Here is a 15,406-nt window from a genome sequence, read left to right on the forward strand (position 1 = left end):
ATTTCCAGAAAGGAATATGCTTGGAATTTAATATGAACCAATCAATCAATTGTTGTGTTTATTCTGATGCTTTTATTTCCAAAAGCACAAGACAAAAGTCCTGTATCACAAAATAATGTGTAATGTTTACAAGAGGTATTATAAATTGAGATGTTTTTATTTTGGTTATTTGAGAGTAAAATTGTAGATAATGTTCCAAACCATCATCAAAGACGCAGAGCAAACTTTTCTGTATATAAACTGTACATTGAAAACAAGGCATTTTGGGGGAGTATTAAGGTAGAAAGGCTGATTAACATAGATTCTCCAGAGTCCATGCCATTAAGTACAAATTCTTTGTTCATTTTAGCACCAGAAGGAGTACTCAGAACAAGTCATACCTAATGCTGCAGGAAACATTTCCAAATGTGTATGAAGATACGTATTGGTGGCAGAGCTAATTCAACAGAAGCAACTCCATCTACCTTTTCATATTATTTTGACATTAAAAAGATCTTGAAAGTGAAAGAATACATATTGCTTTGTTAAATACTTACTTGACTTTTATGGTGCTTCTATAAATATACATATATTTTAGAATCCACAAACTATCAAAATAACACTTTATAAAGAGAACTGCTTCCAAAAAAAAGAAAAAAGAAAAAAGCATTGCTTAGTTGGAACAAGAACGCAGTGCTATCTACAGCAGCTGAGGCTTAAGTGCACATAACATACTTTCATTAATTCTGATAACCTGCTGAATGGTGGAAGGAAGTTCCCAAATAGTTCCCTTGAACATTTTCAAAATACACAACTCCCGGACAAATAGTATCTTTAACAATATCAGGTTCTGAAAACTCTGATTGAAAGATATTTTGTGAAAAACACCAGTCCAAAAATATATATCCATTTCCCTGGTGCGATGGTACCGGACGTGACCACGAGGTTCCTCTGGCATCTCCCCACTCAGAACAGGCCTCCTGTTTTCTTCAGGTTCACCTGCTTCCAGGCGGGCAGGGCATTGTATTCTTTCCTTGTCACGTCTAGTGCAAACTGGAAACATTGGGAGAAGCGCCCCACAGCTCAGTGAAAGGAGCCGGGAGTGGGTGTGTTGTTTTACTCTCATCCCCACCCGACCGGAAGAACTGCTTATCTCGAAGTCTTCATCAGTGAGATAGATCTCAAGCTTCAGAGGATCGACCCCCTCCGGGAGTGGCCTGGCCAAGAGGTCGGCCAGCGGGTAAATGGTTTTACAGAGCTTGGCTAAGACGTCTTCCACGAGGATGATCTGATTGGAAACTTCCGTGTCCTAGAGAAGCGGAGGGGCAGAGAGGAGAGCTTGTGTCCTACATTTGAACTTGTTTCATTAAGTGCTTGCACACACAGCCCTGTGCCATCTGCACACAGCCTGAGGACGCATGGCTCCATATCACTGAGGAGGAAATAGCTCTGAAAGATAAGGGATTGCCCAAAGCCCTGCAGTTGTCCAGACTCTTAATTTTTTAAATTTTTAAACTTTAAATTAAAAAATGATATTTTTTGAGACAAGGTCTCACTCTGCTACTCAGGCTGGAGTGCAGTGGTGCAATCATAGCTCACTGCAGCCTCCAGCTTTTGGGCTCAAGTGATCCTCCTGCCTCGGCCTCCTGAGTAGCTGGGACTATGGGTATGCATCACCACGTCTGGCTAATTTATTTTTCCTTTTTCTTTTGTTTTCTTTTTTTTTTTTGGTAGAGACTGGGTCTTGCTATATTGCTTAGGCTGGTCTCAAACTTCTGGCCTCAAGCGATCCTCCTACTGGGATTACAGGTGTGAACCACCACAGTTGACCTCAAATATTGTTATTTTTTAGAGAGAGTGTCTCATTGTCACCCAGGCTAGAGGGCAGTGGCTCGATCATAGATCACTGCAGCCTTCACCTCCTGGACTCAAACAGTCTTCCCACCTCAAGCCTCTGGAGTAGCTGGGACTATTGGCATGTGCCACCACGCCCACCTAATATATATATATATATATTTTTTTTTTGAGACGGAGTCTCGCTCTGTCGCCCAGGCTGGAGTGCAATGGCCGGATCTCAGCTCACTGCAAGCTCCGCCTCCCGGGTTCACGCCATTCTCCTGCCTCAGCCTCCGGAGTAGCTGGGACTACAGGCGCCCGCCACCGCGCCCGGCTAGTTTTTTTGTATTTTTTTAGTAGAGACGGGGTTTCACCGTGTTAGCCAGGATGGTCTCGATCTCCTGACCTCGTGATCCGCCCGTCTCGGCCTCCCAAAGTGCTGGGATTACAGGCTTGAGCCACCGCGCCCGGCCCCACCTAATATATTTTAAAAACTTTTTTGGAGAGACCGAGTCTTTCTCTGACTTTTAGATGTTTTCTCACCTTGTCACAGAGTTTCAAGCAAACCCTGTTTCAGAACTGTCTCCGGAAAAATGTTTAGGGAGTTTCCCATGAGTGAATTACAGACTAAGACTAGTGTAACACCAGAAGCCTCCAAATAATGGAATTTGTTTTAAAATGTCAAAAAATAACCTGAAAAGAAATCACATCCCTCTTCCCTCCCCCAGCTCCATTTCTTAATCTGCAATAGAAAAAGAAGGTCAGAAAATGCATCTAGAATATTCTGGAGCAGAACCATTTTTTTTTTTTTTTAACCACTGTGTGAATTTAATATGAGCAAACTATTCTGGGTAAATTCTTGTCCTCCATTAAACTTGGGACCCCAGATTGGCTGCTCTCCTTTTGGGTGGGTGGATGATGGGAATGCATGACTAAGAACTGCTGCTCATATTAGAAATACATGGGGCAGACTGGTGGTCAAGAGGTGGGTTTTGGGCTGGGTGCAGTGGCTTGTGCCTGTAATGTCAACACTTTAGGAGGCTGAGGTGGGAAGATTCCTTGAACCCAGGAGTTGGAGACCAGCTTGGGCAATATGATGAGACCCTGTCTCTATAAATAATATAAAAATAGGCTAGGCATGGAGGTGTGCACCTGTAGTTCTACCTACTTGGGGGGCTGAGGTGGAAGGGTCGTTTGAACTCAAGGATTCAAGGTTTGTGTGAGCCATGATTGAGTCACCACACTGCAGCCTGGATGACAAAGCAAAATCCTTTCTCTAAAAATAGGAGAGGTGGGTTTTGGATGATTTTGCCTGCATCTGAGTACTGACTCCTCCACTCACTGAAGTCACTTTGGCCAAGTGACTTCGTGTTTTTGTGCCTCTGCTCCCACACCAGTAAAATGGGGATAACAATAAGATAGATCTTGATGGACTGTTCTGATAAATGAGAAAATCAGTGTAAAGTGCTTGGAGATGTGCCTAGTGCAGAGTGAGCGCTTGGGGAATGTTAATTATTTGTATAACTTGCTGGTTTATTTGGAATAAACCTCAAAATTAACTCTCCTAGCCTTGAAATTCGAGAAAGTTATGTTTGTCTTATCTGAGTTCCTTTCTCAGGAAACCAACCATCAGGCCTCTCCGACAGTATCAAAAAGCCAGCAGTGGCTGAGACCAGGCCGCAGGTAGCCCCTTCCCTGTGTACATCAAGTCCATTTGGCTCCAGGGAGACAGGTTAGGGTGAGCAGTGACGTCTGTACTACCCAACAGGCCCTCTCCATTGCTACGCAGAAGTAGACTCTGTTTGAAATTACTCGAATTTCCCATAAAATACACTTGGGTCATTTCCCCAAGCGAAGCAGCTCTCCTACATGGTAAAAAAAATCAAAATGGTTAAAAAAAACCTATCTCTCACCAAATCAAAACAAATCCTTGGATTTGCTATTGCTAGCAATGTTAATAGCTCATAAATAAGAAATTCAACATAGCTATAGTAAAATTCTTTCCTGTGTGGTTGGAAAAGAAAACATTCTAGATAATAATATATTTTGGTAGACAGAAGTTATGATAAATGGCTCATGTGGAAATACCAGGTGGTCTCATAAAAGACAATATTAATGAGATGATACCTTATCATAAGTGAGTCGCAGTACATCCATTCATTCAGTTATCTGAACACATTAGTTCATCAGATTTCGTTTGTGTCTCCTCTACACAAGGTTAACGTCTGAAACATGAGGGTTTGGTTGCACATCACGTGGACACTGGAGACAAGCAATGCCAAGCAACAGGTTCTTAGCAAACAGAATGAAGAGTTCACAGCTTTTATGTACATATATAGTCAGCATGATTAAACTCACTTTTGCTTTTAAGTTTTTTAAATTTGGGTATACTGTGTAGAAAATTACTAAAATAGTTCAACTGATTTCCTGTTAGACTTCTCTTCTTCCTAAGCGAATTCCATGACATGTTATCATGTTGCAAAATAAAAAATATTTTCCCACTTTGAAAGTGCAATTGGATGCTCTCCCCAAAGTAAAGTCAACCCACAATCCAAAAGGCACAGGACCACCTTCACAGGGCAGGAAAGCGTGCTCACCATCTCTGTGATCTCGGCAATGTCCTCTCTGTGCTCCCAGTTGGGAAATATATTGGTGAATGTCAGGGGTTCCAGACCAGCACGGATAAGGTAAGACTTGGGGAGTGGTTTCTTGAGATTTTTCCCTGTAGTTACACAGAATGCAATGTCAGTAGACCCAAGGGAGACCCTGTCTTTCACTGATTTCCCTTGAAATCTTTTCTTCTTTGTCAGAACTCATGACTTCATGCTTAAAATGCAAGTTACGAGTAGTTCATAACAACACATGGATAATGTTTATGTAAGATGTTAGTTTCATGCCTGTGACGACAATAGTGACCTATAATCAACCTGAGTCTATACTTCTTGAACCTAACAAAACGCTCTGTATTCCTGGAAGGGAGAGCTCCTCTGTCTGCAGCTTCTGGGTGGAGCATTTTCTTCCTCCTGAATTCACTGTGGCGGCTTCCCTCTGCCTTCCTACCACGGGATTAACTCCGATATGACTGACAGCGAACGACAGCATCTTATACATCCACATTCACTATAACATTGGGTGGAAGGTTTCATATGTTATTTATTGCTGAACAGTTTTTCAGGAAGAGAATCAATTGCACATACTCAGTGATATTAAACTAATAGTATCAATGAAACCATAAAAATGTGATATTAATTACTGGTATTTTCACTTTACATAAAGGACCAGAAATTTCATGTGGATGGTATATGAAAAACTACAAACTTACTTTTAGGATATAACACTAAAAATAATAATAAATAACAAAAAGGTTGGCAATGGCCATTCACCATTTGGGGGAGACTTTCATTTTCCAACAGCATGGTAGTGGTTGCAGATAATGTACATGGCAGAGGCCAACTTGTCTCTCAGTGTGATCAACCTGGAGTACAACAGGGTTTTAATCTGCCTGGGGCGTTCCACAATATAGCCTTTATCCTTGGGGGTAACATGTTAGATGGCCTCATAATACCAGAGAGAAAAACTAGTTCTTCTTCATGCTGGCAGCTGAGAATGCACGAATCTAAAAATTAATAAATCTCAAAAAAATTAAAGGGGAAAAAAATGGATTTCATTACCACCTGCCAGGCTTTACAGACACTGGCTGACCCATGCAGAAAGAGAAAGAGGGTCTAGGGCTCCGGGGAGCTGCTGGCGAGGCCTCTTCTTTGCAGTACTGGAGTACGGTCTCCATCGTGCTCCTCTGGTCGGAGGCAGGGCAGATGCGGGCAGAACCAGTGATCTTGTTCTCGATGGGCCACCAGCCTTGCCAGAGGTACACCTCGTGGTGATTGTCAACAAAGAAAAGCGCTGTGAGGGCAGGGACAGACCCTGACCGTCAGGAGCTCCTTCACAGACACTTCCAGGTCACTCCTCCCCAAACCTAGTGGATGCTGTTCCTCCCCGCTGCTGTGTCATGGGGGAAACCCCCTTGGCCGTCAAACCAGGGGCAAAGGGGCAAACAGAAACCCAGAACATCCCAGCACTTTGAAAGTTCAACTGGGAGAAGCCTCTAGGCAGAGAGAGGTGGCGTCAAGGAGTTAGTCTCTTTCATTCCTCGTCCTCCAGGTCCTCCTCCCTTTGCCCCAGCTCAAGCCCCTGGCCCTTCTGGATACTGGCAGGACTGTGCTAAGAGTGGAAGGGATAATGCATGTGCCACTCAAGGGGCTGTTAGCACCACGTATCTCCAAAGAGCACAATCAACACTGGAGCACACATCTCACGGCAGACAGGTCAGAGGCGTTCCTGCCCTGCGCGCGACTGCTTAGCAGTGAGGTGAGCTCATGGTTCTCTTACAGAGAAATGGGCTTTAAACATCAAAACTGTGGCCAGGAGTGGTGGCTCATGCTGGTAATCCCAGTGCTTTGGGAGGCTGAGGAAGAAGGACTGTTTGAGCCCAGGAGTTCAAGACCAGCCTGGGCAACATGGTGAGACCGTACCTCTACAAAAAGAAAAAAAAAAAAACGCCAGGCATGGTACATGCCTATAGTCCCAGTTACTCAGGGGCTGAAGTGGGAGGATCACTTGAGTCCAGGAGTTCAAGGCTGCAGTGAGTCATGACTGTGTCACTGCACTCCAGCCTGAATGACAAAGTGAGACGCTATTTCTAAAAAATAAAATAAAATGGCTGGGCGCAGTGGCTCATGCATGTAATCCCAGCACTTTGGGAGGCCGAGGCAGGCGGATCATGAGGTCAGGAGATTGAGACCATCCTGGCCAACATGGTGAAACCTCATCTGTATTAAAAATACAAAAAATTAAACGGGCATTGTGGCGGGCACCTGTAATCCCAGCTACTTGGGAGGCTGAGGCAGGAGAATGGTGTGAACGCGGGAGGTGTAGGTTGCAGTGAGCCGAGATTGCGCCACTGCACTCCGGCCTGGGAGACAGAGTGAGACTCCATCTCAAAAATAAATAAATAAATAATAAATAAAAAATAAAATAAAATAAAATACAAAATAAAATGAAATAAATTGAAAATAAAAATTGTTCTACTGCCTTTTCCTCCTCACTTTTTCTCCTCCTCAAAATTGTCAGCCTGACTCTTACTCCACGTGGCAAAACGCCTCTCACCGTTGCTGGTCGGCTCACCGTGTGTCCTTTCCTGGCATGCGTTTCAGGATTCTGTGAAAGCCACACTTTAAAAGCCCAGTGGAGGTTGATAACCCGCCCTGAGCCCCAGGATGAAGGGCGTGGGCACAGCCTCTCTTTCTGATGGCTAAGATTTTCCAAGCATGACATGTGCACTGGTCAAACTTCCAGTGGTGCCCTGGGCTCTCAGTGCAAGGTGAGGTCCCTGGCTGCAGCTCCAGGCTCTTGTAATGTGAGAAGCAACAAACACAAACTGAAAAGCAGCTGACCTTGGCTTCACTGGAGGGTGGGCAGGAGGGGCTGTCAAGCCCAGTCTCTTGTGACTTTCCCAACCAGAATGAGGGCACAGAGGTTTTTGTCTTGAGGTGGTGGCCTTGTGGAAACAGCCCTGACCTTGGGATCAGAAGACCTGGGCTGGAGTCTTGCCTCTGCTGTGGAGACTTGGTATGGCAGACCCTGTTCACTGGCTAACGTAGCCGATAACTCAACACCCTTCTCCCCCGCCATTTGCTTTCCCAGGCTCCCTTGCAGCTGGGGTTGGCCATGTGACAAGCTCTGCCCAAAGGGATATAAGCAGAAGTCTGCTGGGGGTTTCTGGGAAAACGTCTTTTTTATCTGATTAAAGAGAGAGATGTAGCTATTAATTCCCTTTTTTCCTCCATCCTTCTTTCTCTTTCTGTCTTGAATGTAAACATGATGGCTGGAGCAATGGCAGTTGACCAGTGACCATGCAGCAACAAGACTGAGAGCAAGGCTGGGAGAAGAGCAGAGACGCCAGGCCTGCCGCTGTGGTGCTCAACCTGTTCTTAGCTGACGTCTTTGGGTGGGTTAAGTAACTGAGCCTTGTTCCTTATGCTATAATGTGTGGCTGATTTCACCCTCCTTCCTTTTGGTTTAGGGGTGAGGATAAGCATATGTTCTGGGTGTGCAGAAGCACGTGGGAGGTGTGTCTTCTGCTGCTCAGCATAGCTGCCGCCTGCAAGCAGTGCCCGACTGGGGCACGCTGCACAGATCTTCCTGCAGGAAGGGCATGGAACTGACCACAGAGGGGGCTCGGGCAGGATACACAAACTCCGTGGCCGCAAAATCCCCAGAGGAGCTGCGGAGGATGAACAGGTGGGGTGCGAAGTTAAAACTTCCAGGATCTTTGAAAGAAAAGAGAACAAAGCTAAAGTTACCGTATGAATTAAAGTAAATTCCAGATGAAGAATGAATGTAAAATATGAAATAATTCAAAGCATTGTGGAAACGGGTAGAATTTATCTGAGCTTCGAGGTGGAGAAGACCTGTTAAATTTTAATAGTAAAAGAACTGGCCAGGTGCGGTGGCTCATGCCTGTAATCCCAGCACTTTGGGAGGCCGAGGTGGGCTGATCATTTGAGGCCAGGAGTTTGAGACCAGCCTGGCCAACATAGTGAAACCTGTCTCTGCTAAAAATACAAAATTAGCTGGGCATGGTGGCACATGCCTGTAATCCCAGCTATTCAAGCTGAGAATCACTTAAACCCAGGAGGTGGAGGCTGCAGTGAGCCAAGATCGCACCACTGCACTCCAGCTTGGGCAACAGAGTGAGACTCTGTAACAAAACAAACAAACAAGCAAACAAACAAAAAAGACTGGAGTCTCTGCTTCTATATCACCTCAATTTTCCTAGCTTCAATCCCATTTCCAACATTACAACTGTATTGGGGTTTGAAAGGAAGAAGAAAACTCATTTAAGTTCCTAAAAGTTCAGGGGTCATATTTACTTGATTTTTTCAGCCATTTCTTTGGCAAAGTATCTGTAACACAGGTTCCATAAATGATTCTAATAATTTCTTAAAGTATTTTCACTAAAAATGGCCTTTCCTACCATCCACTGTAGATCTGAACTGGCTAAGTTTGTATGTTTTTGAGAGGGCAAAATAAAATAGGAACCATCAATGACTACATTATAAATACCTAAAATTAATTTGGAAGCCACTCAACTGAAATTTCTGCTAACTTAGCAAAAAATTTTGCCTTTGATTAGCAATCCTGTTCCTCAAAGTAGTGAAAATTTGTTGCACCAACTAGATTACTGGGGAAAGGCATGTTTCAAATAGATCATAACAGTTTATAAAGACCTAGACATTTTTAGCACTCAAATACATTGTGTAAATACACATTTACACTTAAATAACCAATATCATGTCCTAACATTCTAAATAGACTTGACAGTATATATCCAAAATACAATTGTATCTCTTTTTAAAAGTATTTTTATTTTAGAGACAGGGTTTTGCTCTGCTGCTCAGGCTGGAGTGTAGTGGTATAACCATAGCTCACTGCAGCCTTGAACTCCTGGGCTCAAGGGATCCTCCTGGCTCAGCCTCCCAAAGCCCTGGGACTACAGGCAGATGCCACTATACTGGGCTGATTTTTTTTATTTTTCGTACAGATGGGGTTTTACTATGCTGCCCAGAGTAGTCTTGAACACCTGGCCTTAAGTGATCCTCCCACCTCAGCTTCCCAAAACTCAGGGATTACAGGTGCAAGCCTAGACTTCTATTTCTTTAAAGATATTTTACAAAATGGGCATTTCACTAATTTTCGTTAAGAGTTTTTCTTCATGTATTGACATGTAGTCCTATATACAAATTCATTTTTCATGTATGTATTCATTTTTAATTTTAGCAATGTAAAGATTAAACTTTTAGTGGGAAGAACTTATGGGGCCATTCTTTTCCTTTTCTTTTTCGTTTTTTGTTTTTTTTTTTTTTTTTTTTTTGTATTTTTAGTAGAGATGGGGTTTCACCGTGTTAGCCGGGATGGTCTCGACTTCCTGACCTCTTGATCCGGAGTCATTCTTTTCACAGCCTTAATCAGTTGCCTAATTTAAAGTGTAATACAAAAATTAACGGGGCGTGGTGGCAGGCGCCTGTAATCCCAGCTACTCCAGAGGCCAAGGCAGGGAGAATTGCTTGAACCCAGGAGAAAGAGGTTGCAGTGAGCCAAGGTTGCGCCACTGCACTCCAGGCTGGGCAACAGAGCGAGACTCTGTCTCAAAATAAATAAATAGGGCCTGGTGCGATGGCTCATGCCTGTAATCCCAGCACTTTGGGAGGCCAAGGCAGATGGATCACGAGGTCAGGAGATTGAGACCATCCTAGCTAACGCGGTGAAATCCCGCTTCTCTAAAAACACAAAAAATTAGCCGGGCATGGTGGCGGATGCTTATAGTCCCAGCTACTTGGGAGGCTGAGGCAGGAGAATGGTGTGAACCTGGTAGACGGAGCTTGCAGTGAGCCGAGATCGCACCACTGCACCCCAGCCTGGGTGACAGAGCGAGAGCGAGACTGTCTCTAAATAAGTAAATAAATAAATAAATAAACAGATAAATAGATAAATAAAGTGTGGACATGTTATGCCATCAAAGCAGTTTCAAGAATAAGTTTGGTACCAGTAGTACTATTTAGGAATAACAGAAAACAGAGGTGTGAAGACTGCTCATGGTTAAGTATCCTTGCCCCAGAGCCACCTATTTATAGAAATTAAACCCCTGTCATGCCCTGGAGAAGCCTGGCTCAGCATCCCTGGGCACCTTGAGCAGCTGTCCCCGACTCTGCTGGAGTGCGAGCAACCCTACCCTGCAGGTGCTGGGCCAGGACATTGACCCCAGCAGGCCGGCCAGCATCGGCCAAGCAGAGGCTGTACCACCTGTGCAGCTGCTGCTTTTTGCTGACCCTCTCCCAGAAGTGCTCCCTGAGCTCTGACTCAGTCCTGTTTGCAGGTGTGCTGACCCTCTCCCAGAAGTGCTGCCTGAGCTCTGACTCGGTCCTGTTTGCAGGTGTGGTGACCCTCTCCCAGAAGTGCTGCCTGAGCTCTGACTCGGTCCTGTTTGCAAGTGTGGTGACCCTCTCCCAGAAGTGCTGCCTGAGCTCTGACTCGGTCCTTTTTGCAGGTGTGGTGACCCTCTCCTAGAAGTGCTCCCTGAGCTCTGACTCAGTCCTGTTTGCAGGTGTGCTGACCCTCTCCCAGCAGTGCTCCCTGAGCTCTGACTCGGTCCTGTTTGCAGGTGTGGCTCTTGTGGGCACAAGTGATAGAGGAGCCGGAGGAGTGACACCAAGGGGCCAGAGCTTTCGCGTTGGCTACAGAGTGACTGCAAGTGCCATCGGGCTGTGCTTCTGCTGCTGGAGAGATGGTCTGGAATCTGAACATTCTCTGCTCTATCCTAATTCTCCAAAGCTGGACTTTTCCAAAGTTGTAAGTCTGCTGGAAAGAAACAAAAAAAGAAAGGAAGGAAGAAAGGAAGGAAGAAAGGAAGGAAGAAAGGAAGGAAGAAAGGAAGGAAGAAAGGAAGGAAGAAAGGAAGGAAGAAAGGAAGGAAGAAAGGAAGGAAGAAAGGAAGGAAGAAAGGAAGGAAGAAAGGAAGGAAGAAAGGAAGGAAGAAAGGAAGGAAGAAAGGAAGGAAGGAAGGAAGGAAGGAAGGAAGGAAAGAAGGGAGGGAGGGAGGGGAAAGGAAAGAAAGACAAAGAAAGAAAGAAGGAAAGAAAGAAGAAAGAAAGAGAGAAAGAAAGAAAGAAAGGAGAGAGGAGGGAGGGAGGGAGGGAGAAAGAGACAGAGGGAGAGAGGGAGTGAGGGAGAGAAGGAGGGAGGGAAGAAAGGAAGAAAAGAAGGAAAGAAACGAAGAAAGTAAGTGCCTGGGCAACATAGTGAGACCCTGTCAAGGAAGGGAAAGGGAGGGGAGGGGAGTGGGAGGGAAGGGAGTCCCTTCCACTGGGGGTCCTTTTCTGACACCCCACTACTCCCTGGAAGGAGAGGCTGGAGCTGCTTGAGCCCTGGAAGATCCCATTCCTGCTGTTTAAGAAGCTCCTGAAGTTTGATGTGTTCAGCGGCCCAACTTCAAGCCGCCTTGCTGCTGGTTCAAGCTTGACCTGCTCCACAGTCTGGTGACTGGGCTCTTCGGCCCATCCTTGTAACCAAACTCATGGCTCCCCACATCCTGTGCTGGAGCCCCACTCTGACTCCCTGCCTGCAGAGCGGGTTAACAGCACAGTCGGGTTTGAAAAGAGGCTGGCCTGGATGTGAGTGTCCGGCTCTGCTCCCTGCTAGCTGCGTGGCTTCAGGCAGGTTCCCTGATCTTATGGTCCTATTCCTCATCTGAGAAATTAGCACCACAACAGAACACGTCTCAGGGAGCCCAGGAGGCACTCAGCTAGAGGCAGGATAAAGCCCCCAGCATCGTGCCCTGAAGGGGCAGGGGGACCTCTGGGCCACAGCCGGCTCTGCAGAGCACACAGCCCCACTGGCTGTGCTCAGTGAGACCCGCCTGCTGGGTGTTCCTGCACTTGCTTTACATCATGGATAACTGTCTTGTAGACAGGGTCTGAAATAGTTACTTGGTTCCTACAAAAAGTGTCTTCTGTAGAGTAGGTGCTCAGGAAATGGTGTCAGTTGATGAACAGATGCATTTTATATAAACCAGGAAAGAAATCACGTGGTTCTGAGCCTGCAGTTTTCTGAAGCAAACAGCTGTCTGTGCTTCCTGTGGCCCCAGGGGCAGGTGCACCTGCACAGCAAGGAGGCTGTAAAGAGGTGAAAAAACTCTCTTCTGAGTTGAAATCACAGACCTGTGACCTGCATGCTAAATGGGAAGGGGTGAGGAGCGCTGTGGGAAAGGCTCCTCCTTGGCAAGGAAAGGGGTGATTTCTCCAGAGCATCCAGGTCAGTGTTGTGCAATGCGGTATGTCACCATCGGGAACCGAGGAGAGTTTAGACTCTGCATTTACTATACCAGACCCACAAAGCACCACACGTGCTCTCAGTCTCGGGAGACAGCCTCTTTCACTTTTCAAATCAATCTTCCGTGCGTGTATTTATTATAATGTTACAGCCCATTTGGTTCCAGCTTTAAATCACGAAGATATGCTGTATTTAACGACTTTAATTGAAGCAGCACGCAGCCACATGGGAAATATCATTTAGAGGCCATCATTTAGAGCTTTTCTGTCTCCCAGAAAAGCTCTGGGGACAGGGGCAGGGGAGAGAGAGAGGGAGCCGAGAACACTTGATGTGCAAGTTCAATTTCTACAGGTGAACACCAGTGGCCTCGGCAATGCTAGGTTGTTAGGAATTCGGCCTTACTTCTTTTCATCTCTGTGGTTTACTAAGTGGCTCTCAGAGGCACATGACTGCAGTGCCCCACTGCACACACCCAGTAGGGAGCACAACAGGACTCATCGGGGAAGCTGGCTCCTGCAGGGCTGCTGGGCCGGCCTCTTTCAGCTGGAAAAAACCATGAACGTTCACTAACCTGCCGTGCTCACCATGAACTTCCACTTGACCACATAGGCATCTCCCTCGTGGAACTGCCCGATGCTCTGTTTGGGGAGCCTGCTATAGTCGAATTCTAGGATGTGCCAGACATCCACGGAGACGCTGGTGATCTCAAACCGCCTCCTGTCTTGTCCTTCCACCAGGCCATAGCCACAGCCAACGTTCACCCCATCCAGGATGGTGCCTGCTGTCGTCTGGGGCATGACACCATCCGTGTCACATCGTACGGCTTGACATCAGCCCTGGAATCTTCCTATAGGGGAACATGAAGACATCGGTTCAGTTGCCTGTTTCCACAGCCACTCCTTGTCACACTCAACGCTGCTTCAGCTGTTCATGGGACAGCATAAAAATACAGCTTCCATACTCTGTCTCAGGATGTTTAAGTGCAGTCAGGGAAAGGCTGCATTTTCAAAAAGACTTTGGGAGGTCTGAACACCCATTGCCACAACAGCGCATGGATGCCTGAAAACAGGTGCAAACCAGACTCTTCACCTCCCAGAGTCACATTAGAATTGGAGGCCTGTCTGCTGTTCTACTAGTGAATCCTGGGAAGGCTTCCTAGCTTTAAGGGTGTGTGTGTGCCCGTGATTTTTTTTTTTAATTAAAAAAGTATTTTAGTTGACATATTATTATGAGTATGATTTGATGTGTTGATACATGCATCTGTTTTATGGGGAAGGGGGTGTGGGAAGGAGATGGGAGAGGGAGGATAGGGAGATGTTGGCCAAAGGGTACAAAATGACAATCAGAGAGGAGGAATGAGTTCTGGTTTTCTCCTGCACAGTGGGGTGACTGTTTTCCAATACTGTATTGCATATTTCAAAAGAGCTAGAAGAGAAGATCTGAATGTTCTCACCACAAAGAAATGATACATCTGAGGTGACGGCCATGCAAACTATCCTGATTTGATCATTGTACATCAAGGCCACGTTTGTTGGGACCCGAACCAAGCCCTGAGGTTTGAGACTTGGTCGCCGGAATACCTTGTGCTGGGCAAGTTCCCCGGGGTTCTTCTCATTCGGTCTCTTCAGTTCCGTCCAATCCAGAAACTTCTCTTTGAACAAAATCGTCTCATTGTGTTCAGTAAGTCTCCCAAATATCGCCCAGTCGGGCCGCCCCTGTCCTTTTCTGCAGGGTGGGGGTGGGGGTTGGGAGAACAGACAGGAAAAGAACCAAGATTAAGCTAAGCTTAAACAAAGGAATCTAAAACACATGCGGCTACTGGAAAAACCCTCAAAGTACTTAAGTATATATAAAACAAATGGTTTATTTTCCTGCATTTTACCAAACAATGACATTTTGTTATTTTAGTCTGAAGTCTTGCAAAGCTTTGTGTCCATAGAGTCTTAAATATGCTTGAATGTGACATGAACCATGTCAGGACTAGACTTCTTTAACATTCTAGCAAATTCTTTTTTTTTTTTTTTAGAGATAAGGTCTTGCTCTGTTGCCCAGGCTGAAGTGCAATTGCACAATCATAGCTCCCTGCAGCCTCGAACTCCTGGGCTGCAGTGATCCTCCTGCTTCAGACTTGCAAACAGCTGGAACTGCAGGTGTGTGCCACCATGTTTGGCTGATTTTTTTTTTTTTTATGAGACAGGAGTCTCGGTATGTTGCCCAGGCTGGTCTTGAACTCCTGGCCTTAAGTGATCCTTCCTTCTCAGTCTTCCAAAGTGCTGGGACTACAGGCATGGGCCACATTCTAGCAAATTCTTGTCTTTGGGATGCCCTGAGGTGGCACGCTGGGTGGGGATTTTGGCAAAGGCAGAAGCCACGGGGAAACCTCACTTGTCTACTTTAGCCGCCCAGTCACCTGCAGACACTCACCAAGTTTCCCTTCCAATTAATTCATAGACGTAGGGAAGCTACCTAGCTCCTCCCTCAATTCTCTACTATTTTATGTCGTGTTACAGCAAAGCTCTCCAGAGTACGGAGATTCTCCCGTCACTAAAATGAACACACTTTCATAGATCATGAAGTGCCTTTTTGTGCACTTATTTCTATGCCGCTGGCCAGGGCAGCAGACGTGGAGAGCACAGAGAGATAGGAAAGAAAATGGCACAGCCCCACCTGGAGGTCTTGTGTGGCTGTAGGATTTCAGAATTTA

General features: G+C 45.8%; 1 protein-coding gene across 1 annotated transcript; it reads right to left on the reverse strand.

Annotated features, from left to right (window-relative positions):
* Window positions 1–102: 102 nt before the first annotated feature.
* On the reverse strand, window positions 103–14,477 carry LOC117082277 (supervillin-like; the record flags this gene model as incomplete). The annotated part of the gene is given in 9 exon segments (XM_033208900.1): window positions 103–1,032; window positions 1,133–1,288; window positions 4,413–4,627; window positions 5,518–5,718; window positions 5,853–5,920; window positions 7,973–8,144; window positions 13,274–13,501; window positions 13,504–13,549; window positions 14,283–14,477. Coding segments are annotated over 9 exon segments (1,368 nt in total), but the record flags the coding sequence as incomplete, so codon positions are not given.
* Window positions 14,478–15,406: the final 929 nt, after the last annotated feature.

This window comes from Trachypithecus francoisi, unplaced genomic scaffold (assembly GCF_009764315.1).
Source record: "Trachypithecus francoisi isolate TF-2019V2 unplaced genomic scaffold, Tfra_2.0 Lachesis_group9, whole genome shotgun sequence".
NCBI classification, from domain to species: Eukaryota; Metazoa; Chordata; class Mammalia; order Primates; family Cercopithecidae; genus Trachypithecus; species Trachypithecus francoisi.